This window comes from Dufourea novaeangliae, unplaced genomic scaffold, assembly GCF_001272555.1.
Source record: "Dufourea novaeangliae isolate 0120121106 unplaced genomic scaffold, ASM127255v1 scaffold80, whole genome shotgun sequence".
In the NCBI taxonomy this organism is placed as follows: domain Eukaryota; kingdom Metazoa; phylum Arthropoda; class Insecta; order Hymenoptera; family Halictidae; genus Dufourea; species Dufourea novaeangliae.
In genome coordinates, this window is record NW_015373962.1 from 722,925 (window position 1) to 749,669 (window position 26,745).

The 26,745-nt window shown below is 34.3% G+C and overlaps 3 protein-coding genes across 3 annotated transcripts in view; 2 read left to right on the forward strand and 1 right to left on the reverse strand.

Moving 5' to 3' along the window:
• Positions 1-3,833, forward strand: part of LOC107186656 (rab3 GTPase-activating protein catalytic subunit) — a 58,576-nt gene extending 54,743 nt beyond the window's left edge. Inside the window, exons 7-14 of the mRNA XM_015574579.1 lie at positions 499-556; positions 652-739; positions 850-991; positions 1,086-1,266; positions 1,774-1,873; positions 1,964-2,283; positions 3,242-3,445; positions 3,521-3,833. Coding sequence (XP_015430065.1) covers positions 499-556; positions 652-739; positions 850-991; positions 1,086-1,266; positions 1,774-1,873; positions 1,964-2,283; positions 3,242-3,445; positions 3,521-3,748 — 1,321 coding nt within the window. The 3' untranslated portion in view covers positions 3,749-3,833. The remainder of the gene's footprint in view (positions 1-498; positions 557-651; positions 740-849; positions 992-1,085; positions 1,267-1,773; positions 1,874-1,963; positions 2,284-3,241; positions 3,446-3,520) is intronic.
• A 624-nt stretch (positions 3,834-4,457) lies between these two features.
• On the reverse strand, positions 4,458-9,423 carry LOC107186654 (transport and Golgi organization protein 6 homolog). The gene is made up of 8 exons (XM_015574577.1): positions 9,241-9,423; positions 9,038-9,167; positions 8,236-8,467; positions 7,002-7,514; positions 5,712-6,917; positions 5,426-5,630; positions 5,042-5,193; positions 4,458-4,754 (listed from the first exon to the last, which is right to left on the reverse strand). The coding sequence occupies exons 1-8, from the start codon at positions 9,308-9,310 to the stop codon at positions 4,458-4,460; spliced, it is 2,805 nt and encodes a 934-aa protein (XP_015430063.1). The 5' UTR covers positions 9,311-9,423.
• A 1,321-nt stretch (positions 9,424-10,744) lies between these two features.
• Positions 10,745-26,745, forward strand: part of LOC107186658 — a 39,061-nt gene continuing 23,060 nt past the window's right edge. Inside the window, exon 1 of the mRNA XM_015574581.1 lies at positions 10,745-11,132. The gene's annotated coding sequence lies outside the window, so the exon portion shown is untranslated. The remainder of the gene's footprint in view (positions 11,133-26,745) is intronic.

Sequence of the window (26,745 nt, forward strand, 5' to 3'; positions counted from 1 at the left end):
TGTTCTTTAAATAATACATACCATCGGCTAACAGCTACAAAATATATACCTGAGTCTAAACATTCTCATAAACTCCAAGAGTCATATCATTCGAATAATTGTGAGCGGTACTGTATGTGTAGAAATAGTAGTAAAATAGAGAAACGAAACTTTAATAAATATAAGATGGGTACCGTGTGAAAAATATTTAAATGATCTCCGCATAGAAAATATTCAAGGGGGAAGGGTTAAGCACCATGAAGATGTACAACGCGTGATCAACCTGAAAGTGCGTTTTCGACTCCAACTTCAGCAAACTCTGAAATAAGTTCGAAAGCAAAGTTAAATATAAAATGTGGTACAAATAACGGATTTTCCTGTTCGATCATTCAAGGATACTTGTTCCTCGGTTGTTGAACTATTAACGTTAATTACACAAAAACATTCCTAAATCCACAGAACTTCAAACTGTCCAGAGATTTGTGTTCGCGACTAATTCAGTCTTTCATTTATTTCCAGAGTCGGTCCAGGTTTTCCAGATTCCGTACGGACTTGCATACTGCATCAAAAACTTCAGGTATAATTTTAGTACTCGTTGAAGAACGATTTCATTGTCCCCCACCTCTCACTCCAATGCTTTCGATATTCATTCGACATTTATTCTTCTCGCAGATGATGAACTGCTGCATCGAGAAGAAAAAGACTAGAGAAGAATCAGCGCATAAATTCCACAGCATGGACACCGAGGACTTCGAGACAGGTGAGTTTATTTGATCGTAATCACGTGAAGTGTATCCGGATCGTTGGTACATATATCAATCTAACCGTTGGCTCTCGGCGCTGTACTGACTTTCCTTTGGCTCCGGGCAGAGTCGGAAGAAGAAGAGTTTTTCGAGTGCACCAGCGAGGAACCAGCAAACGAGGACGTCTCGGCGACAAGGACGCAATTGAAAGCGAGGTATCCGTTGTGGAATAAGCCCGCAGGAAGATTGGCCAAACATCCTTCGCTCAAGTAAATATCTACGAAATCATCGGTTTCTAGTACGTTTTTCGAAGTCCTGTCTCATGGAAACTCGTCTGGTCACGGTTTTATTTTATTTTTTCAGATTAATCCAAACCGGAGAACCTCTTTATTTGCCGATAACACAGGATCCGGTCCCGAAGACCGAGGATCAGCTCGAGGAAGACGCACAGGTGATGATGCAGCTTGGAACCGACAAACAAGCATCGGAAATGCGAGCCAGATTGATGAGCGCGTCCCTCTTGTCAGACATGGAATCGTTCAAGGTCTTTATATTTCAAATGACTATGTAGACTGTGGATATGTATGCAAAGGACGATGACTTCACTTTCTGATCGATTTGAGAGCAAAGTGGATGTTTTTAATGGGCGTGCATCTGCACTGTTCAAGCCAAGAAGCATAACAACAGGGTATCCATTATAATCATAATACAACAGAGAGGCAGTCAGTTTTACATGCAAAATCGAACAAACGAAATATCTCTCAAGTCCATTTTTATAACATGGTCCTACCTCGTTTATAGATTAAAAATTGTACCATTCGATTAATTATAAACAAGAGTTATTCATACAGTGTGTAGAAATTACTCCTTCTTGAGTCCAGCATGCACTTCAAGACTGAACAATTTCTATCGCAAAAGGGTCACATTATGCATAAAACAAATATTGTGTTAAAGTAAAATTACATAATTTCTTTTAGTACGATATCCACAGTTACAGATACTATAATTATCATTATTGGCAAAGATATTCAATATTCTTTTACAACTGCAGGCGGCGAATCCTGGAGCAGTGTTGGAAGACTTCATTCGATGGTATTCTCCAAGAGATTGGGTCGAAGACGATGGAATGGACGAGTGGAGCCAACCTACAGGTTTTCTTATTATTGCCCTTGTAATCTAAAATATGCAACCTATGAAATGCCCGTGTTACGAAAATCTAATGATAAAATCATTCAATGCAGGGCATTTATCCGCAAGAATGTTGATACCCAACAACCCATGGACCACGTCTTGGAGTTCAGCGCAGCCTGTCCCCGCGCATCAACAGAAAAGGCTGTTCGACGATACTAAAGAAGCGGAAAAAGCGTTGCATTACCTAAGCTCGAAGCGGATAGGTCAAGTCGCACAGCATCTTCTGCCAGTACTGACTCACGCGGCACTGTATACCCTCAGTCAACAGAAACAAGACGCTCTGCCGAACCTGCCTGACGTTACGCACAGCATACTCAATAAACTGCAATACGCTACGAAACCTATTCATCAGAAGATACATATATACGAGGTAAATCCTACGAACGAATAATTCATAATTCATTATACGTAGCTGGCTCAAAACGTTCTCGAAATTCCTTTATTCTATAGAGACGAATAAGACTATCATTATTTACACTGTATTTCCTTCATTTGTGGGCAGAGATACATTAAGAATTGTTATAGTGGGTATTCAAGGATGACGGAAGTAATAGTTTTTCACTCCTGAACAAGAAATTAAAAACAATGCATCATTTACTGTCAGTAAAGCGAAAGCGTGCGATCCTTTTGTACGAACGTTCTAAGCCTCGTGTTGCATAAATGACTTCATATGATTTATTATATTCTTCTCTAACAAAATTTACATTTAATCTGAAATTTATGTAACTTTTTTGGAAATGAATAGCGCAGAAATAATACAGCTATCAAATACGCACTACGGAAATTGGTTTTATCGGAAAACACCTACGTTCACCATGAATGCATAAATTACCTAATTAATTTTTTATAAACATATATATAAAACAACGATGACAATCTTGGTAAAATTAATATAATCAATGATAACCATTCCTGTCGTTTAAAGTTTATCATTTAGAACGACGGTTTCATATGCATCAACTTAATTGATACTTCTCCCTTAGATCCCGTTGGAAGTGTATTTAGGAGACATAATTATTACGATTAATTAAGACTTTTTTCTGAATAAATCAATTATAAAAAACTATTTCTATCGTGTAAATGAAATTTTATAAATTAAATCTAAACTTTTTTCATTGTTTTTGTCTTCTTTGTCACATGTAATGAGACACCCTTATGTACATAAACATACATATAATTATACAAAGAAACTATTGTGAAGGAAATATAGTGTACGAACATTAATGTTATTCATTTATGCACAACAAAGAAATTCAAAAGACTATTTCAACTTACAAGTCAGTATAGCTGTGTGACACTCAAAGCTGAAAAAGATTTTGGTTTACTAGGAAATTACTCGGGATATAGAAGGTGTGGAGACTTTAGTCGCTCAAGTGAATTCCCTGCAACACAAACTAGGAGGCAACGATGATTCCAAAGAATTTACTTCGTTCCTTGTTCAGCTGATGCGAGGAAAGGAAGTGGAGGTGCCAGGTGGCTCTAGAGGAAACATAGCCTCTCGGATAACCACCATGTTCAGAGAGGCTCAAAAGGTGACAGAATCTTCCAGTTTCGATTCAAGAGTTTATTCGAAGTAACGACCGATTTAATACACTCGCGTGTTCTAGGCTGCACTTTCAATGACTTCCGTGAACAGCAACATGGAAATAGATGGTGTCGGGGACGGTAAATTAAAAACATTTCCCGAGCCTTCATGCAAAGAGTTCATTTTACGGATTGTGACGCCGAGACCGTCACCCACCTCGACACCGCAACCGCAGAGGATGTACGCGTGCCTCAAACGAGATTATATCCGGCTGGCCGGCTTCTTCTCAGAGGATACAATATTTGTATAGTTTACGCGTTTTAATGTTCACTTCGCGCAATGCAGATCAACGCAGTATCCGAAATTTTTTTTTGTATTTTTCATTTTTTAATCTTCACCGCAACGAGTTGAATTTGTACATATGAAACGGAGGGAGGTACTGTTAAATGTAATAAATAGACTGCTGATGCTTATGGGAATTTACAATTTCATGGACTATTTCACAAGCACTGGTCAGAAAAATGTATCCTTTCTTTCTCAAAGAATATTCGTTTTATTCATTAACTCGCTCTATGCCAGACCTTTGTGCATCATTTTCTATAAGAAGTGTTTATAAATTACAAATACATATAACTCGGCAGAATTAATCAATATTAATCAAAGGTTTGTTGTGTACTACCAATGATCAGCTGGAGACAGAATATGTTAAGGGATTTATTAAATTAAGAATAAAATGAAAAATTCATCAATGCTCGATTAATATTCTTATTTCAATGTATTCTGCACATTCTGATAATGTATAATATCAGCAGACTAGTTAAAAATCATAAACAGCAACAAACTCTGCGTGAACATGTATAAAGCAAACTTGGTTTTTTCTGTATTTACTTATGCATCTTACTGTTGTATATTAACGAAGAAGTATTGGATATAAATATTCTTTATAGAAAATAAATCGTTACAAATGTTAAGAAAACACGCAACTGTAAGACAATTTTTCTAAGACAGCTAAATCGTGGTTATGAACCATCCAATAGAAATATACGTTTTTCGAGTTTTGGCGGCGAAAACAGGAAATCTCGTACAATTTGATCTAATTCTTCGAGAGACTGCTGAGCGTGCAGGCACAGCACTGGATCCTCGTCATTATCCCGTAAGTATTTCAAGCCACGATATAGATCAACTAAATCTTTTCCAAGACTAGTTAATGTGTCCTTTCCAAGACCGCGAAGCAGCAACGTACTCACCATAACCGCAGCTCGTCGGCATTCAGGAGCTTTGTCGGTTTTTATTATGCAGCTGATACAATAAATTACCTAAAAATCACATGTTGATATCACATTTACATTTAACATACTTTCAACAAGGTAACACAATGGTATCAGACCATTCTGTGAGTAATGCTGCTTCTCTTCTTACTTTAAATAATCAAATAATTTTTTGGGGAAACGATCCAAAAAAAGACTGCGAAATAAAACCTACTAATAGAGAGGCATAATTTATATATGAACAATTAAAAATAGTTGCAAATATTTTTTTAAATTCCAAATTGATCTTAAATACGGCATTACTTATGAAATGAATAGATGAATGACAAATATACCTCGATAAGGATATCTCCCAGTCGAAAGCCCAGTACCTTACACAATTCACCTAAACACGAAAGACTAGAAGCACGCACCAATGAATCTGAATCTCGTGTGGCACAGAGAAATCCGTTCACTAAAATATTTTTGTATGCAGCTGCGATTTCACCTATTAATTTATAAAAATGAATTAAAATTAAAAGATAAAGAGAAATGAATTCCATATATTGAAATGATTAAAAAGAATTGTTTTAAGCACTTTGCAAAACTGAAGTGAAAATATCTGAACACTGAATAGCCCCATAGAAGATTTATCAAACTGCGCGCTCAAAACAGTTGTGCACGTGATAGTGAAGTTAAAAATTTAATCGTACAAATCTATTCAATCATTGGATGCCTACCTAAACTTCGTGTTACTTTGACAAGTATTTCACCAAGTTTGGCTCTCGTTTCTACAGTAATATCTCCAATTGATACGCGTTGTGGCATGTCTATATACTCATGTACCAATGTTTCTATAACTACTTGTGGATATGAAGTGGCTAAAGCGCACAATCCGTTGATTGCTGTCAAGTATATAAACGAGTCTTCGTGTTTCAAATTTTCCTATAACAGAGGACATGTAGAATAAAAAAACATCTGTATTAGAAAAATTTGAAATTACATATGTCAATTGCATTTACCAACTTTAAATATTTGCAGGATAATAGATTTTCTGGCTGTACCGTATGGATCCATATTTTCTATTAACTTTGTAAGAACTATAAGACCATGAGCGCGTACAGGTAGCAATGGATCCGCAAGATCTTTAAGTGCTTCTTCAAACTTTGTAGACACCCTATGATCCACCGACAGATCTCTATAATGTTTCCGTTCTGATCGATCTTGTGTTTCAATGAGATCAATAAGTTCCCTCATTAAGAGCAGTAATTGTTCTGGAATTTCTGAACGAGTGCAACGTTCCTTCAGAAATATTACAAAATCATTAAACGCTGGCCAATTTAAAGGCTTCTTTCTTTCGCTCAAAATCATTTTGATTAGCATTAAACTGACATAAAGAATTTCACAGTCATCTTCTTCAGACGACATTTGCGTTTTTGTAATGTATTCGTCAAATAATGATTTTACGAACGAAAATATTGGCTCAGGGTGTTCTATTTGCGCGTCTTGTACAGACGATATATTAGCTAAATTTGACAAAAGTTTTACGGTCGCTAACCGTTTTTCAATTCTTTCCATCACTTCGCTTTCAGTTTCTAATAAGTTTCGAGTTTCTTCTTTGTTATCTGATTTTATTGAATTTGATAAAAATTGTAGTAAATAAGAAAATAAAGCGGTCGATAATGCATTGGTACTTGATGTTAAGTCGAACAGACTGTCTGCAAACTGCTCATAATTAAAAGTATCGTCTATTCCAGTAATTTCAATTCCACCGGTCGGTCCGAATTTTGATAGCAAATAATGACCAAAATTTTCACTTATTTCATGTCCAAGGAACGCTGCAAACAGCTTGTTCCTCAATGATTCGTCATGCAAGAGCCTCAATATGAGCTGCTTGATTTTAGGTTTCAACACACATGCGCTAAGCCTAACATTTTTGTACAAGCAAAACAATGGAACTGCCGTTTTCGTAAAGACCTCGCAAGGTAAATGTTTAAATTTTGCTTCTACTGTTATGAAACATTTTGTCAAATTTTCTATGCATTTCTCCACTTCGTTTTCATTTTTAATCACACCTGGCTTGTCTCTTAAATACAAAAGCAAAGGGTCACATATTTTTTCTGTAATATGTTTAAGACAAACTTCGGGATTGTATTCATAAAGCGCGACAATGCAGCCATTTGCTATCGTTGACGAGTGTTTTATCTGTCTGCATGATAAGAGATCTAATACCTGAAACAAATGCACAGTATATTTCAGTTTTACGCGTATTCATATAATTACTACGAGTTACTAACAAATGCTTGTATAATGTACTTGTGGACATATAGCTTTGTAATATTCATCAGGATTGTTGCCATGCGATGTAGCTATTAACCTCGTAACAGTATCCAGTTTATTCCAATGTTCTCCAAGATCCAAAGTATCTTCACAAACAGCAATTATGATTGAAATAATTCCATTTGATCGCATTAACTGTTGGATTAAAAATTTACGGGTTTCTCTTTGAAGCCACTTCGGCGCTCCTTTAATACCAAGAATTACCATCAATTCTTTCATACTCGCAGACATTGGACAATTATTTAATAACTGATGCAATAAACAAACAAACTGTTCCTGGTCATTTTTTAATTTTCCATATAAATCTGTTGTCATTTTAAATGCACTGTCATTTTCACTTGTATTATTTGGTTTGATTAATGGAGCATGTCCTAATTGTAAAAGTGCAGCTAGTAATGGACCTAGTTGATTAATTATTGCTGGACGAAATATAGTTTCATTGTATAAATCCATAAGAGACAATACTGTAAATGTTTGTCTTTTGTATTTCTGAAATATAAGAAAAAGTTATATCCAGTTAAAGTTATGAATGTTATTAATAGAGTTAATACATGTTATATACCAGTGGTGGCCAAATCTTATCAAGATAGGAACCACATGTCGCCTATCAGAAATACTCTAGAGCCGCATCCTCTATTGAAACGGTATTAAATTGTGAGTTACGTTTACAATCTGTGTGTATATCACACTGCATAATAAAGTCAGCAAACTTACAAAAATATCATATTACATACGTATATGTTATATGTGTCAAGTTTACACAAAAATATTGTATAAGTATCACGAGTGTGCGGGTATCGTTTGTTTCGGGCTCGGGTCGGGTTGGGAAAAGTCGAGTGAGAGAGGCGGGGCTCCCGAAAGTACATAAGACAGATATCCTAATTACTTCCACCTTACGATTATAGCGTAACTTCATTTAATCATTTTACATGTTGTAATATTATTTAACGTGGTCGATTAATTGTGTCTGAAGATACTTTCGGGACACGAAGGTCTTTCAGGACCTGAACATTTTTCGGAACCCAACATCTGTCGGGATCCCGATACGTTTTATACTGTCGGGACCGAATTCGGATATATACCCGCACACCGCTGGTAACTATATGGGAGCTGCAGTAGGAGTCTGAAAGAACCATGTGCAGCTTACGAGCCACAGTTTGGCCACTGTGGTTATATACAGTTAAGAATGTTTAGAATGCAATTTTCATACTTGCAAATCAGTTACTTTCTCTTCGCTTAATTCCAGAGCTCTAGGACATAATTTAGTCATACTGATTCCAACCCCAGGTAAAAGAACTGGTATAATTCCAATTGCAATTAACAATTCTATGGCAACTTTTATGGCATTAAATTGATTAACACTAAATGTTGATTCGTCATTTGATTCTTCACATGTTTTTAAATTTTTCAATGTACATACAATTGCGCGTATGTATTGGTATCTAAAAAGATAAAGCATATTAATGCACATCCCATTTGTGAGTTAAATATAAGCAAAAGTAGACTTTACATAGTCAATAATACCGTTAGTATTTACAATAATGTAATAGGATAGTGACAATAATAGCAGTACATGTAATTATATATATACAGTGGAGTCTGGTTATTGCAACACTGCTTATAACAGCAGACCGCATATTGCATCCGACTTGCTCTCTAAGTTCGGTTCCCATACATATTACTTTATATATATTTTCAGTCTGCTTATAACAACATTTATTTACAGCGATGTAATTTCTCTGTCCCTTGAATGTCGCTATAAACAGACTCCACTGTACATATATTATAAAACAATGTATATGAGAAAGCAAGCAAAGTGAATCTAGCTGTTTTTGTCCTACAATGTGTGTGTAAATTTAGATTTTATATTAAACAAGAAGCACATAGGTACTCAACTGAAATACTGACAGTAATAATCACAGTGTAAGATTGCAAAAATAGTGATACATGCCACCAATATCTCTGAATTAATATTATTGACCAAGTAAAATACACTTATGATGACATACTACCTGACATCAGGGGTCTCATTTTCTTTGTTATGATCATGATCCAGTATAAATTTCTTATCACATTCGGCTAAAGTCTGTAGTGCTTTCTGCAAATTTCGTTGCAATTTGACATCGAAATTTTTAACCTCATCTGCAAAATAATAAACATTAACATTATTTGAAAACAAAATTCTTATTTCGTGCATGTGAGAACGTTCATATACCATTACTAATTATGTCGGTTCTTGTTAAACAATGCAATGTTTCGTGATAGTCCATAACTTGTTTAATCATAAAACGGAATTCAAGCAAATATTACATATCTTTTCTTAAAAAATAATGCTTTCTGTAGACACGTGCACTTTGCACAAAGATGCCAACGGTAACCAGCGGCAACCGGCGGCACTCCGAACGGCACCTTTGATGTTACTCGATGCCTTGTCCCTTTAAATTGGTTGTACAGAGAAGCGGGATTTTTGCAATAACTAAACTCAATGTATCTCTTTACGTCACCTTAGCGGCTAGCAATTAACAGTATATTTGTGTTGTTACCTTCTATGTATTACCAGTAATGGTTTCCTAAGTATTTATATCAATCTTATAAAATTAACAAGTTAGGAAACAATAAATATAATTAAATATATTACGAATACATTACAGAAGTATATAATAAATATAAATATTTGTGTATGTTATTTATATTTATTACAAATAAATATGTTACAAGTACATTACAAAAATATTTGTATTAACACTCTGAAATCTAAACAATTTCACAGCCATTGGCTCAGCATTGCCAATTACCAGATCTCACCAAATCTCACCGCGAGGAGGTTGCTGCGAGTGGAGATCCGTAGAAAAATTGACGGAATTTGGATTCCGTCAATGTCCCTTTACATCATTTTACAAACATATACAGCGTGTAACAAAAATGTTGTCCAACCCGGAAATTATAAGATGAATTAAAATAGACATATTGATTTGAAATCTTTTATTGTTCTAAATAACAGAAACCAGAACAATAATATAAATAAACTTAAGTAAGTTATATAGTTGAATAAACCAAAGTATATTTTAGGTATGTTATATCATTGTTTTATTGCTCTTTAAAAATTACAAGTTTATTAAATAATTGTCGTTGATTATTTGCCTTATCTGTTTTATTTAATCCTACATAATGTAGGCGAATCTTAACGTATTTAATACAAATTGACCGATGTTACTTTCCGACGCTACGAAAATGTCTACCACACTACCGCGTCTTTTACGCACGTTCATCACTCATCGCGTTACTGCGCATGTGCACAGCAGCAGCCAATAGAAATTAGGCACACTTTTACCTCGTCGCCCCTCTCTGAAAGGTATCGTCGCCGCAACGTATGCTCGGTCCCTATATTTCTATGTCCATGCCTCCTGTATACGGTATTATGTAATTCTCGAATTCATCGTTCTTATAACGCAGAGGTCGTTAAAATCACAGGTGTTTTAAGTGGTGCCGGTATTATAGATTCCTATTAGACACCTCGTCTAATGTCATGTGTCTACAGTCGGTAACACGCCGTTTCATAGAAATTATCTAAGATGGCACCAGTCAGCGGAAACTACACCAGAGTCAATGATCGGTGCTTACGATACGACATCTCGTGACTTTCTGTCGCTAAACGTAACGCTGTTTGTTTCAGTTTGTTTCCACGAGTCGTCTTACGTTCGCGAGTGATTGACGTTCGCGGAGTGGTCATGCTTTCCAACGCATACAAGAAGTGCTAGAATCTCCACGATGTAATCGGCGTACAGTGTTCTATATCATCAAATATACTGTCAATAAATCACGGACCGTGGCATATCTACAGTACATGTGTTCTTATAATATCCATCTTACGAAAGATCTATGACCGCTGGATTTGCAGCTATGTTCAACTTTTATATACGATAAGCCCGCGTGGCATAAATTAAGCGTGAAACTGATTGTTTCGTGTCCGCAAGAATTTTACGAATTATTATCGTCCCGTGGCTGGTAGTCGTAATAATTAATACTTATGTACGATAAATGTCAGGACCCTTCGAGGAGCTACATAAGAGGGGGAAGCTGTTACCATTTCAAATTCATGGTTGAAAGGTAAGACACGGTCCCGTGGCTGCGTTAATTACTACTTTCTAATTGGTAATTATTTCCCGTTCGCACAGTACATAATACGGAACTTGCAAAACCAGTATTGTTCGATGATTCGTAGATTTCAATTTGTGAGAATTGCTTGGTGTTAATCATCGACGCATATGTGAAATCAAATTGTATTTATAAGTAATTCTTTCAGTGAATTAAAGAAAACACATGAAAGATATTTATAGACACTTTACGTGTCTAAAAACAATTTGTTGAGACGATTCAACAGCAGAAGCTTTCCTTTTCAGTGTCTAATTTTTTCAAGCATGATTGTATGTAGTATACTGGATGAATACACAACCGTGTCGAAAGTCAGAAACTGTCAAAGTGTGCTTATCAGTCGTCTGATTATTCAGTTTAATGAAATTAGAAATAAAAAAGGGAATTGTTTTCTCGTTGTAAGAACGATGATGTGTACGCTGCATAATACCGCAGCATGTTCTTGAAATAGGACACCAAATGATCGATTACTTTATTCCGATAGACCTTTCGCTGTTCTAATTCGTTTGTACTGAATACGGACACGATGACATGAAATGACAAATTCACATTAACACTAGATCTACCGACGATGAATGCATGTTTGCTTCGATCGGTGGATAAACGTGAAAAACTTGAAAATTTAGAAATTTAGAAATTGACTACTTTCTTCACTTTCATATCGCAATAAAAAGTGCAAAAGATCTGAGAAAATGTATTGTCATAACATTTTAATCGTTGTTGTAAGAGTGTATTGACAAGTCATTTTGACTTGCTTGGTAGTTCTAGTGTTAAGAGATCGATAGTTTTAGGGATTAAGAAATATTAAATTTTTATCGTTGTACACTCTCAGGGTGTGAAATATATAGATTGTACATATTAATAAATTGCATTAAAAAATTCGTGCAACTAACGAAGTTACAACACTTGAAATGAGACCATGCAAGAAGAAAAAATTGAATAAGTCGGCGAATTAATGGGGTTATTTGAGTACCGCATGTATGTATCGCTATTTATTGCTGTATTTACAACATGCAGTATATTTTTTTAGCCAATACGACAATATGTGACGTTAGCAATATTAATATATTGGTTTTTAAGTTTAAGTTACAGTACGTGTAATGATGTAAATATGCTTTCATATAGTTTTTTGGTAGCCATCTAAATGAAACACGTTATATTTCGGTACGTTTCACTCATTGCGATATATTGCCGTCTGATAACCTTTAGTTAAATAAAAGTTGGTTAAATCAGATAATGTTTATGTAATCCTGTATAACAAAGAGACCGAAGTAGGGACACAGACATAATGTATATGTAAGTTTTGTGTATAATTATGCGTTATAATAATGCTGGAATTATTATAATGAATTTATAAAGAATTATATATATAAATTCCTGTGTATAATTATGCGTTATAATAATGCTGGATAATTTATATATCTATACAGTACATGGTTTGTGAAAAGGAATTTTTTTTCAATTTCCGACAGTTTCATAATCAAAGAGTTGGGATTACTGAAAAATGTACTTTCCAGATGAAAGAACGAGTCAAAATAATTAAGAGGCAATAGCAGAAAGAACTGAAAATTATTTTTCAGAAAGCAAAAGCTTCACGGTATCAGTCTTGAATAGCTGATTATCTTTGTCTCCAGGTTATATACCAAAAAAGATAATTCTAATCTTTAAACGCATTCTTCTCGGAACCATGTTTTTTCACGATTGGGTGCACGGTATCTTAAAGACGATTAAATAAATCTACATTATTCCTCAAAATAATGAAAACGTCCAATCTTGGGAGCATGAAACAGGTTATAAATATTAAGTAATCGAGAATATCTACTAAAATTGAAATTTATTGTTTTATTATTTTCTGACCATTTTTAATGAGCTTACATGCTTTTTTTGCATGCATTATTATGCATTATCGCATTATCAACAGAAGGCCTTAGAGTATGGTAAATACATAGCAGGAAAAAACGAAAATTTTATTTAAGAAATAGTAATTTACAGTACCGGGTACACATACATTGTTTCTCCACAGTACAAATTGTCTCGATGCTTATAGACGGTAGTGGAGTTAGCCTCACCTTTTTTTTTTTTGGTTTTTATGATTAATTTAGAAGGTAAATGCACATGATAAAAAGAAAAGAAAAGAAACATCTCGGGGGAGCAGTCCGTGACATTTTAAGCGCCGTGACTATTAAGAAACTTGAGAACACGGTTAAAAAACATTCTTTAAGAACATTTTTGATAACAATAGCGAAATGTTAGCAGCTAATAGTCTAAGCTTTGTTTATACTTACCGTTTTGCTGTAGATTTGATTTTAAAAGAGCCTTGTCTCGATAGTAGGTTTCCTTGTTAAATGTGTATTTAATCAATTTAATGGGTCAAATAAACTGAATTTCTCTGTGTTGAATATTCCATTATGATGAACTGTGTCGAATTTGTTGCTATAAATAACTCATCCCACACGTTCTTCAGATTAGTTGACCTGATTTCTGAAAAACTAATGAACTGATTGTCTTCAAAGTTAAGACGCAATTTATATGTACACGCATCGGTCTGTCGTCCCCGTCACAATTATCAAATGCATTAGTGTTTCTATTCACAGTGGTATTATATTTAAACATCAAATCTCGATGAAAATTTGTTGCCACCAAAAGTTTTTTATTTGAAATACTTCCAACACTTTTCTGCAACGCTTACGAACGAGAACCACTTGAAGTGACGAAAGAAAATTCTTCTTATTGCAACACGCGTGTGTTTTTTTTCTTAATTTCGATGTTCCTCCTTAAAAGTCAAATAACAAACTTCGTCGAAAGTAAACGTTCCGTTACCAATATGAATCTAAGCGCCAGACGTTTCCCATTATTTTTACCTTATAATATAATTAGCCTTGTACCTGATACACCGTGTAACACGTGTTTTCTGGTATTTATGAGATAAACGTGGTCATAGGTGAAAGGGAACGTAACGTCGATAAGTGTTTTCGCGATATTTCGCCGCGCAGCTGTTACGAAATAGCGAAGAATATCTGGGCGCACGACGCAACGTGTAGCGTCGACGATAGCTCGTTTTCAGAACTCGGTGTTTAACACGTTCCGTGGCCAGTGGGCCATCAGTGGTTGACCGTCGATGATTTTCAATGTCAACCAACGTAATACATCACAATAGAGGAAAAACACCAAAGTTGGGGACCCACAATTCGTTTTTTTATGTATAGGAGAGAGTCGTGTAGTACCGACCAGAGCTGGTTTTTGTTTCCACCTTTAATTAGCTGCATTTTACATTCTATAAACAGATGAATATTGCAGTTCTACACTGCTCGAAATTTCCATAAAACCATTGCGGTTTTTAATGAAATCGTACAATACTTCTATAATAATGATTATTTTGTGAGCGATATCGTTTTGGGGTTCATCAAAGAAAACATATTCATTGTCAGCAATATTAGAAACATTATTTATTTGAAGTAAGTATGAAAAAACATAATATAACACAAAATAAAATGCGAAATTTCTATAATGCCACATCTTTTTTTAAATAAATAAACTATAAATGAACAATAGTTTCTTTCTTATCTCTAGATTAGTAGTTAGTACAATTACCATTTCTCTGAATTACTTGAAAAATTCGACTCGGTATTGATAGAATTAAAGTTCGAAGTACTTCTTCATCAATGGATGTCCATGCTTCAGAAACTGCCTTTGATAGGTCCTTGATCGAATTGTATTGTTTACAATTTCCATAAACCTTTCTTGCGGGTATTCCCCATAGATTTTCTATGGGGTTCAGGTCCGGAGAACATGCTGGCCACTTCAAAACTTTAATAATCTTTTGGACTAAACCACTGCTCGGTACGAACTGCAGCATTGTCGTGTTGAAAACTAAAGTTATCATTGTCAATTTCTTCGGTGAATGGTATCAAACTTAATTCCAATAATTCCGTGTATTGATCGGAATTCATTTTAGGAGAAATACGACAAATGGATGTTTTTTTATCGAATGTAAATGCAGCCCACACCATTAACGTACCACCACCAAAATTACGACTTATTGCAATATTTTTCTGTTTTGATAAATCATGCCAGTAGAATTTGTAACCATCCGGTTACTCTATTGTCACACTGGGTCCAATTGTCTCAGAATTTGACTTTGAAGTAAAATATCTTTGAGGCATTATTGAAAATGGTACTACTGGAGCCATGTACATACATAGTAGTAATTTCAGGTATCCTAAAAAACTTTTTTCTGAATTTTGTTTTTTTTTCCAGAATTTTTTAAACATGAAACTTTCAATGTTAATTTTTAACAACGAAAATATATTCTGCAATGTTCAAACTTTTTAAACAATAGCTGATTGAATATTGGCTTGGATTAAATTGACCTAGTGTGACAACTACGTTTAAAAAAGGTGTGACAACGGATGGTTAAAGATAAAATTATTTTTTTAATGTCGTAAGATTCCTTCATTACAATAAATTTCAATGAAAAACATTATCGAATTTAGGAAGAAGTGTCAGAAATAATTGTTTAGACAAAGTGCTCTACATTCGGGCCCTCTTTTTTTTTGCTGATTCAAAGTGCCCGATATAAATAATTATTTACGTAGACTATTCAAAACAGGTTTTGCTTATGCAAACAAATAGAATTGTTTATTTACACACAGGTATGTTTTAGAACATAAAAAAATATTAGCAGCCAGAAAAGGGAATTATTTTGGAAACGTGTTATTTATCATTACCTCTAAGGAACAGTTTTCAAAATCCATCTCTATTTCTAGAAATTAATCGTGAGATACGAATACCTACTTACCAATTTAGAAGTCAAGTTACACCGAAAACCCCCGTCACTCGCTTATTAGTCAATAACAATTGAATGACCCGGCGTTTTTCATTGTTTCGTGACGTTATTCTAAAATAGTTATTCCACTCATCGTTCGTTTACATTTACGTCATTTTCTTGACAAAATAAGAGCCGTTACGCACTGTCAACCAATCACCGGCGACCAGGTCGTCGGCGATCATACGATTCAAGATGTATGAGGTCGTACACACTTGGTCACGGCGCCAACGCGTTACCGGCGACCATGAAAACACGAGCGACACATGGGCGACCCGTTGCGTTGGTCTTCCTTCACGATGGACAAATGAAGTGTGTTGAATCAAATGCACGCGTTCACGCGACGAGCAACTTTTTCGCTGACCAGACGTCATAATGAACTTTGATGCAGAGATATTTATTTTAGAAATTGACTCTCGAAGGGCGATTTGGGATTTGTCTTCCCATGACTGTGCCAATCGAGACATTAAAATAGGCCTGGCCAACCCAAACGTTACAGCGGGCCGCACTTTAGGTAAACATGCTTTTAAAAAACGTAATACAAATACAAAATGAATGAAACTTTATTGTTATACTATGATTCAATAGAATTAAATCTCGGGTCTTAATTAATGAGATATTTGTTTATCCTTTCTTTCACTTAATTTTTGTAAATCTATATTTATGTTCGACGTTGCACATCTTAGCTGGTTTTCTAAATTGGCGTCAGTTAATGAAGCACGTGATGAACTCTTTGAAAATTTCATCTTCGAAAAAAATGTTTGACAAACATATGTAGATCCAAAAGCACTTATAACTCGTTGTGCAAAATATTTTAAGTTGGAATATCTCTCGGATGTAATATAAGTAGTGTCATCATTTCACTCTCCTACACTACTAAGTGCAAAACCGATTCTTTCAGTAACATTTGGCGTTCGTGGATATCAAATATAGAACTGGAGTTTGTAGTTGCACTTGCGCACTATAACAATGACACATGTAAATTTTCATTTATTTCATATTTTTTGTATACGTACAACGAGAAACAAAAGTTTCAATAGAAATATAAAATCGCCTGGCGGGCTGCTTGTTGGCCACAAGTTTTCTCTTCAATGCACTACAAATTCACCTGCGCGACAGCGTCAGAAATCGAAGTGTTCCATTGTCTACCGAATCTAAATCCAGCGATACAAGATTCCTATTAGGTATATACATTAGTCACCAGGTAGTGCATAAAAGGCACATTTCCAACATGTTGTAGCCATTCTGACAAAACCAGTGGCCGAGTAAAGATCTCGCAACAAAAATTCATTGCAACAATCGAAGAGATGACGAGAATAACGAGAGCGAGTCTCAAACCAAGAAATCCGATTACATCTCTCCGTGGAAAGAGATACTTGTTACAGAATAGTTTACAAAATTTAAGTACATCCAGCGAAACAACTGTTCAGTGTGCAGTAAAACATTGTACAGAGATCGGAAAGTCTGACAACGCGGAGCAATCGAGAAAAGAAAGATGGCAGCCAACGTCCATAACACGTAAAAATGGTGGACGAACGAGTCCCGTACCCTCGACCAGCATTAAAAGAAGATTGAGAAACAGCAATGTACTACATGAGTATGTGGTAACCAGCAAGCCGTTGCTTTCGCTGAAAATTCGTAAGAAACGATTGGAGTGGGCCGATACGTATAAAGATTGGACGATCGAAGACTGGAGTAGGGTTCTTTGGACAGGCAAGTCCGAGTTCGAAACCATTGGATGGAAGCGAAGCGTGTTCGTATGGGGATGTTTCGCAAAAACCGGAATGGGTGATTTGATTCAAATTAAAAGCGAAATACCACAGTGGGATTATGAATTGATCATGGAGAAGCACGCTATACCATCCGGACTCCGATTAATGGGGGGCAGCTTCATCATGCAACAGGAGAATGACTCGAAGCATTATTTTGATGTCTACACGGGAATTTCGACGCAGGAAGAGACGGAGATAGTGTTCAAAAATATGGAGTGGCCACCGCACTCTTCGGATATCAATCCAATAAAATCTCTATGGGAGCAACTGGATCGAGATGTTCGTTCCCATTATCCGTTAACGAAGAAACATCTGTGGCAAACGTTGCAACAAGCATGGAGCGATGTAAAAATGGAGAAAATCGAGGACCTCGTTGCCAGAATGCCTCGGATATGTGAAGCCGTAATCAAAGAAAAGGGCGGATTTATCGATGAAAAGTTAATTTGAGAGACGGTATTAGGGTAAGCGTACCTTGTAAATTCGTACCTATGTACATTAGCCTCGGATAAAAAAGAAATTGTTTCTGCGTTCATGTGTGAAATGTTAGAACTGTTAAAATCTAAATATTTTCAATCATGATTGGAAGACAACAAGACAAGCAAAAATCAGATTCGTGAAAGAGTGCACATAATAACCTATCTGAAACATATTGATTAATTCATGTCTTTATGAGCTTTTTAAAATTATACGCGCGGTTTAATTATTTTTAACCATATGAATATTTTGGAGGCTTTTCGTCAAACTTTTTTAAATGGGACTATGTTTAAAAAGTGTCTATATTATCAGAATAAAGACAAATTTTTAAATATTTATATTGTTACGTATTATTTTTTTGAGACGATCTCGTTTACATACTGGGTAAACAAAGTTCAGCTCTGTTGCTTTGCAAATTTCGTGTTTCTATCTATAGCAAAAACTACACTGAACGGTAAGCTCTATTAAGTGCGTCTCTGGTAGACGATATTGAGTATACGTTGGCTAAGAAACAAAATAATTATTTCCGTTGACACAAATATTGTAACCGATTAAATTTCTGAAGCATGTCATTAAGTAGATACTCTCAGTAAATATTCGTACATCCACAGAAATTTTTAATTTGCCGTCTTCCAATGTGGGGGTAAAATTGTCACGGTTCAATACATTTTTACATAGTCAAGATTCACTCAAGTACATACAACTTCTTATTTACTACACACGTTGTTCGTATGACGTTTCAACCATAGCATGTCTTCCTACACGTTTTTAACCATTATGGTTTAGTTCATTTAACTATGATTTTAAGACTGTTTTTACGGATTATTACGAGTATTAAATACTTATAAAAGCGTGATAAAATTAATAAACATTCACAAAATGTTCGGTTCGTTTTATCTTTCGAACAGTAGGGATAATTCAATTTTGTATTTTTTTAATTGAATTTACTCAGTAAAATTCTGTTAAGTAAATTGTTTGTTTGTATGATGTTTAACTTATCATTACATCCTTGACTCACTTTCGGAACATGTAAATAGAGTAATGTCTCGATGAGTGCGACGGACTCGGATCCGCTTCGAAGCATTCGTGGCAAGGCGGAAAGGTTTTCACCTCTCATAGATTTGTTTTTTTTTGCACGAAGTCGAGCTTCTATTTAGCTTCTGGTTACTCTGTTTTGATTGGTTCCAGATGGGGACCACCCTAGTGGTGGGAACAACGCCGTTGTTTGTGTCACATTTATCGAGGAATCACTGTATTATAAGTTAATAGAAAAATTATAAACCGATCATGGACTTACTAGAATTTATTTTATATACGTATGTACAAAGAATTATTTTTAGTAAAAACAGAAAAATAAAGAAAATATTGTACACAAGGAACAATTGTTCTTAAAAGTAGCGTCATTAATGGTTTGCTATTAAAAAAGGTGAAACGAGCGGTGCTTTAGTTCTGAATAATGTATTTAAAGCCTTTGAAAGAGATCGGGGTCATCGAGTTTATGGTTAAGCAGTCAAAGAACTGTCTGTCGTCTGTTGAGATTGCGTACTCTGAATTATTTAAACAATACCATTTCTGATGACGGTGTCAACGTTCTAAATATGTATCGTCATTCAATTTCACCGAATGAATGCCAGAGAAGACATCCTTTAATCCGTTTGAATGCAAAAACATGTATTTGGTTCACGTGTTAGTAATCTTTTGAGAGATACTGACACATATATGTGTGTGTGTGTGTTTAGTTTTTCATTCATTCGAGCATAATTTCAAAAGATGTAATAAATATTATTGAGAATGAATAGTCGCTAGGCAATTCCCCAAGAAAGAAAAAGATATCCCATCAATTGAGTGTCATTAATGTTTGTGAATATTTTTTAAATAAATAGAGCTGAAAAATAAAAAAAAAATATTTGCTTCTGGTTTGAATAAATTCGTCCCTGAAGATGTTAACTAGATAATATAATTAGAAGTTTGTTGATTGTAATATTTGATCCTGATTCTTTCGTTTAACCCTTGTGCATTGTTCGGGTCAATTGGAACGCGAAGTCAGTTTCACATTTACTTCTGCTCTTTATTGCGGAATTTTGTAAATTGATGTAACATAGTTAACTTATAGTACAATTTAGCGATCAACGAACATAATTTTCTGGATTTAATTTAATAAAATAATAGCATTTATTAATTAAAATAATAGCATTTTGAACAGTGCACGGTGATGAAAGGGATGCGCCGTTATGGAAACTTGAAAAAATCCAGAAAAATCAATTGTATCACTTTAAATAAACAACGAAGCAATAATACTTTAAAGACTAAATTTTAAAAAATGATGGAGAAATAGAATATGGTCATACACTATAATGATCAGTGTGTTATCCACTGATAAGTAGTAGTTACAAGTATTAATTTTGAATGTTCAAAATTGATTTTATAAACGACATTATGTATATCTATATGCGGTGACCTGTTGTACTAAGTCTTGTAGGTACTGCTAACCTAACTTAACCCTCATCCGTCCTTTGTGTCAATTTGACACAGTTTTCTCCTAAGAAATGACGTTATTCTGTCATGTGTATGTATTTAGTTGAGACTTCGTGATGTTAGTCTAAAGAATTTGACAATTTAACTATTTATCATTTCATTGTATTCATTTTTACCACTGCATCAATTTGATAACAAGGGACAAATTAAGTTAGGAAAGTGAGGGACGGATGAGAGTCAAGGGAACTTACGAGGCATAATGAAATGTAAAAAATAATCGATGAAACATTGAAATAATAGCGTGTCCTTAGATATGTATATAGTTATCGAGAAACAAGAAAATAAATTTTGAACTTCGTATTTAGTGTCATGCGTTTCTTATCTAATATTACGACAGAGAACGTGGAACTAGAAAGAAAACGATAGTATTGATAAGTTTAGAATGGACCACCTGATTCACTTATTCTTATTTAATTTGGAAATGAATTAATGAAATCCTTCACATATACTGGGTGTTTTGTAATAACAAGATTGCAGAGTTTTATGCAGTCACATTTTACAAAGTAATTCATATAGACAATAATAAAAGTAGGAAATTATTTCTTCCTTTAAGACTGTATTGCCATTTGAAGGGATTATTTTTTAGCAACTTTTAAAACTAAAAATTAATAGACTAAGGTACTTTTTGTACATGTTTTCTCAGATTTCTAGAAAATACAGTATAATTTGTATGGAATCATTTTTTATATTAGCAAAAAGTCAAAGAAAATCTGAATCTGTATCGAACCAGGATAAAGCAAAAATAACGTATTTTGACAAAATGGCGGTCGTATATGGTGTTTTTTTCGGCGAGTAGTATAACTGAGCAGAAGGTGGTTTTATACAAAAAAATAAGTCGAAGAAAGGAATAAAATTTGTTTGGATGAAGCTTTGTTTTTAATATAATCAGACTTGAAACTTTGTTGAAACATACACGGGCAGTAGAAAGGGACTTCCCTGACGCGTCTGTTCATTGCAGGCCGTTTCTACTTATTGCCAGCTCGAATACACGCGGTTTAGATGAATGTTCAAACATAATTGTCTCGAAAATGAAAACTCAAACTAATAAAATTTATTTTTGCACCCGTAACTCCTAAAGAATTTTATTGGATTGAAAATAAAATAGAAAACTCGTATCTGATGAAAATTTTGTCTTTTACTCTATTTCACAGAGCTCTATAGGCTATAAATGTATAAAATACATTTACACAGTCTAGGAATAACAGAGAGTTATTTGTATTGCCTTATTTTCACGATCATTTGAAAACCAATGTAATATTCTTAAGTTTCTTCGATAGACAAGCAGAAGAACAATTCAACGTTTTACAATATGGTATCGGGATGATCAAAGGTATTCGAAGTTGGAACTTATGTAGCTGTCTAGAAAAATTAATGGAAATCCAAACCCAAACAATTTTACGACCAGTATTACTTAGAAAACGTTTTTTTCTTAGCTAGGAAACAAGTGAAATTATGGAGGTAGAGTTAGAAATTTTTTGATGTCCTACACTCGTCCGTAAGTAGGTTTTTTGTTTTTGACTCGCGTAATTTAAGTACTCAGTCTCATATTTTTCTATCCACGAACAGAAAAGACGTAAAACTTGATCCAGTTTCTAAAATCATTCTGTGATGTCATGTAGCCGGTCATTTCTTATTATTCTATCAACGTAATGAATGGCCTTGGCCAATAGACTGCACGGTTTTCAACGGCCTTCGTCGCAATTCAAACAAAGGCATTTAAAACTGGCATGAATTTTTGAATGATTACTTTTTTTCTTTTAATATACAATAGGGCGAATCCCGGTAAAGAAGTCCCAGTTGTTATATTTCAGAAAATATACGTAACATTTCGTTATAAATCAGATCGTTCAGTCAATTTAGATGTTAATCATTGTGTATATCACAATTTTATTCATACTATTGATTACATCGTTTTCAATAAAGAAGAATAAATGAAACTACTGTTCAATCATACGTGCATTATAAAAAATGGTTCAGTAATTTTGATCATTTTAATTATCTTCATGATTTCTATAGATATAAAAAAATTGATTCACAAAACTTATCTGGTATCACAGGGACCATAACATAGCAGAAATAATTTTGTTATAGGTCGAGAAAAAATTAACATTTTGTGACATATTTTACATTTCGTATATAAAATATCTCACGAATTATTAACATTGATCATATATCATTGATATTTTATTACGCAGAATGTTTAGAAGAATCCACTTACGTAAAAAAATATTTTTATTTCTCAGTATTTCAGTATCATAAAAAAGAAAACAATTAATCTTGAAAACTCAGAAGATCCTCAACCAACGAGGATTTTGTAACTTTTCGTAAACCTAAAATATCGTGATTATTCACACACAATAAATACAAGCGTCGGGAGAACAGCTTTTCTAAAATTTTCTTTATCTACAATTGTTATTATCTCAAGAATCAGTTTTATTTATTGAGGTACTGATACATTATAAGGTAAAAATTTTTATTTTTTGTTGTCCTTAGAACCATTGTAGATTGCAGTTATGTATTGTGACTACATTTTACGTATATATTATAACTTAAAGAAGTAAAATGAATGTTTTTGGTTAAATATTTTATTTTTTGTCCCCAGATGTGTGAGTATTATACAAAATATGTTCAAATAATGATGTCCACAAGTAAAGAAATGTGATTTTCTTTTGACAATTTAAAAAAAACACACATTAAAGGGTTAAAGGAAGTATGTATAGGCAACTTTTCCCGAATCAGCATAAAATTTTGGACATATTACTTCTATTCTGCTGCAATAAATAATACCAGTAACATTTTGAATATCCATCTTACGTAACGCGGGGCAACTCTTCCGAATTCAAGCTACCCGAATTAATCAATATTTTTCAAGTAGGCGATGTTATGTGCACACTGTCACGACTCTGATTTTTTGTTGTCTTTTTTTTTTTCAAGTAGGCGATTGAAAATCTTTATACATATTTTAACAGTTCTAACTTGGCGTACATGGAACATAAAACAATTACTTTTTTTATCTGACTGAGATTAGTTAGACACAGAAATAACAACTACTCGTGAATTAGGAACGATATGAATTGAGGTAGACAATCTTAGGTGGGTCCTTACCCTACAGAACAATGAACTTATCGTCTAAAGAACAGAATATTCCGAAACGATTGGTTTACTGACCTGTGCCTTATTAAGATTCTTTGTTTCATTCAATGAGTTCTATTAACGAGCTAACTTTCTACCGATAGTTCAGAAGCATCCTGTATATGCATTATGTATTACAGTAGCATGAAAGTTGCATAACACGAGGTCAAGGTTATATTGATTTTGTGGAGTAATGTAGAACACAATTATACTTCTACATATGTGGTTCTTCTTCTCTTTCTAGACATAAAATGAAGTTTCTACGACTGATCACACTTGATGTGGCGAACGTGTAAAGGTCGATTTATATGTATTGTCCGCACAAACACGGAACGAATCCGATCAGACGATTATTCTTCAGTGCATTTGAATATAGGTGTTTATGCGTACCGTATCGTATCGGCATAACACAACGGAAAATGTTGTTTTTGTAACTAAAGTATACTTAACCACTGTTTAGTGGTGCTGTAATAGCGATATGTTTACCGTCAAGTGACTTTCTGTTGACTAGATTGATCGGATGTCACTGTTCAACGAATGTATAATATAAATAATCGTATCTGTGTCTGAATAATATAAATCTACCTGAATTCGTGTATCACTAATCAATTGACTGCGGCAGTATTGGACAAAACTTATTGCAAATAACTTATGTATAAATGACGAATGATATTAATCTATTCGATGTTCGAAATTATTGAATTAAAAAGCCGAATAAATTTTTTTTTCAGTGAATTATGCGCATATAAATTCGATTTAAATATCAGTTTCTTCTCGATTGTATCATTAGAAATCTTGTGGGAGACTTTTCTCTTACGCTACTATGGTTAATTCATCTCGTTTCCCACAAGATTTCTGACGATATGCTCGAGAAAAGAGTGATACTTAAATCATTACATAAAATTCAATGAAAAAAAAACATTTATTCGCCTTTTGTTATTCGAAAATTTCGAGTATAATATTCTTTTTCTTTGTTATTTACGGTTGCATTTAGATTGGGTTATTAGCGACATTATCTCTAACATGATGATGTGTATTCATAAATGATTGTATATGTTGATATGTTTTAAATAATTTATTAGTCCTTGAAATTGTTTTCATGTCTTTTAAGTTGTCTTTGATGGTGGGATTAATGTTGAATTTTTGTCTATGGGTAAACTAGTTACTTTCTGCACGGGAGGATGATGTGGTCTATCATTAGCTTGGTGTTGCACTGCGTGTGTTTTATAATTAATCTTATCCTTGAGATAATTTCTTGGTGTCATTATTCGTTCCATTTTGGTTGAATTCTTTGTTTTGATGATGTTTGTATATAGTGTCGTGACGGGGGCATGGTTTGTTGATGGGCGGTTGACGATTTAGTTGTTTCCTTAGCTGCTTTGTCCGCCATATTTTATTCTTTTCAATGCCAACGGGGTAAGGAATCCAAATTATAGTGACTGTGTTGCTTCTTTAAACTGTCTTTGCGCAAACACTCCTTGGAATTTGTATATCGTGGCATCATTTGACCACTGGTTCTGAATTGCTAATATGGCGTTTAAGGAGTGACAGAAGATAGCGAATTTTTTATGATCTATTCGTTATTTGCGAATAACGAATAACCTGAGTAGGTATTATTCGCGAAGAACGAACAAATCAGTATTATTAGTTAATCACGACTAGTTTTGCCCAATACCTCCTGAAATCGAATAACGAGAAAAAATTTTATTCGTTATTCGTTCATGGAATAAAAATGTATTCGAATAACGTCCAACACTCGACTTGTAGATATTTATAGCGAAATAAATTCTACGATTCTAGTAGAATTTAATAATACCTGGGGTATTATTGTAACATATTGCAATCCTTAGTACTGAAAACAAAACTCTGTCCAATTTTTCGTTTTTTTATAGCCACTGCGCAAAATTGTAAATTTACACGAACATCCGCAGTCTGTTTAACAAGACTTCCAAAATCCAATAATCATTTATGAATTGTACGCTCGGTATAAAAACAGAGCAAAGGCTAGTTTACACGTTACCGTTAGATTATTCTTTTCATGAATGCTCCCGGATCGCTGACTCATTTTGCACGAAGGCTGCACTTATTACGAACGGTAAAATCGTGGTGAACTTCCGGCTTCAAAGTACAGTTTAGTTCACGTTTGTTAAACATAGTTTACGGGTACAAACACTTCTAGAAACTATTTGAAAAATAAATTGTAAATTTAGCCACTCTATTAAATGATAAGATTAAATGTCATTTATTGGTTAGTCATAAAATAAATACGAAGCAGGCGTTTGTTCTATGTAATACTTGTATAGTTATTTAATAACTGTTAAATAACTACAGTTATTTGAAAATTATGTTTATCCAGATATGTTATCCTTAACTTAATCAATTAACTAAATGTTATGGTTACGTTATACGAACGATTTGAAAGATCTTTGCAAATGAAAGTTTTCATTTTGTTTTCGGTCTGGTACACTGAATCAGTGAACCATTTGAAACGATACCAAACAGCAACCTAAACAATATAATCCTGCCGGTCTAGGTGAATAACGACTCATCATTAGGACTCATTGTCAGTAGAAAGTGATGCAAAAAAAAAAGAAATTTCCCGATCCGATTTTATGAATGTTAACTTTTTGTGGTGATAGTAGTAAATAATAAATTCAGTTTGAGCTTTCCGAGGTACAGTAATGTTTCGATGAGTGCGACGTTTTCGGGTCTGTATCCGAGCATTCATGGCAAGACGGAAAGGATTTAGCCCCTCATAAATTTGTTTTTTTATCCGAAATCGAGCCTCTGCTTAGCTTCTGTTTAGTCTGTTTTGATTAATTCCAGAGCC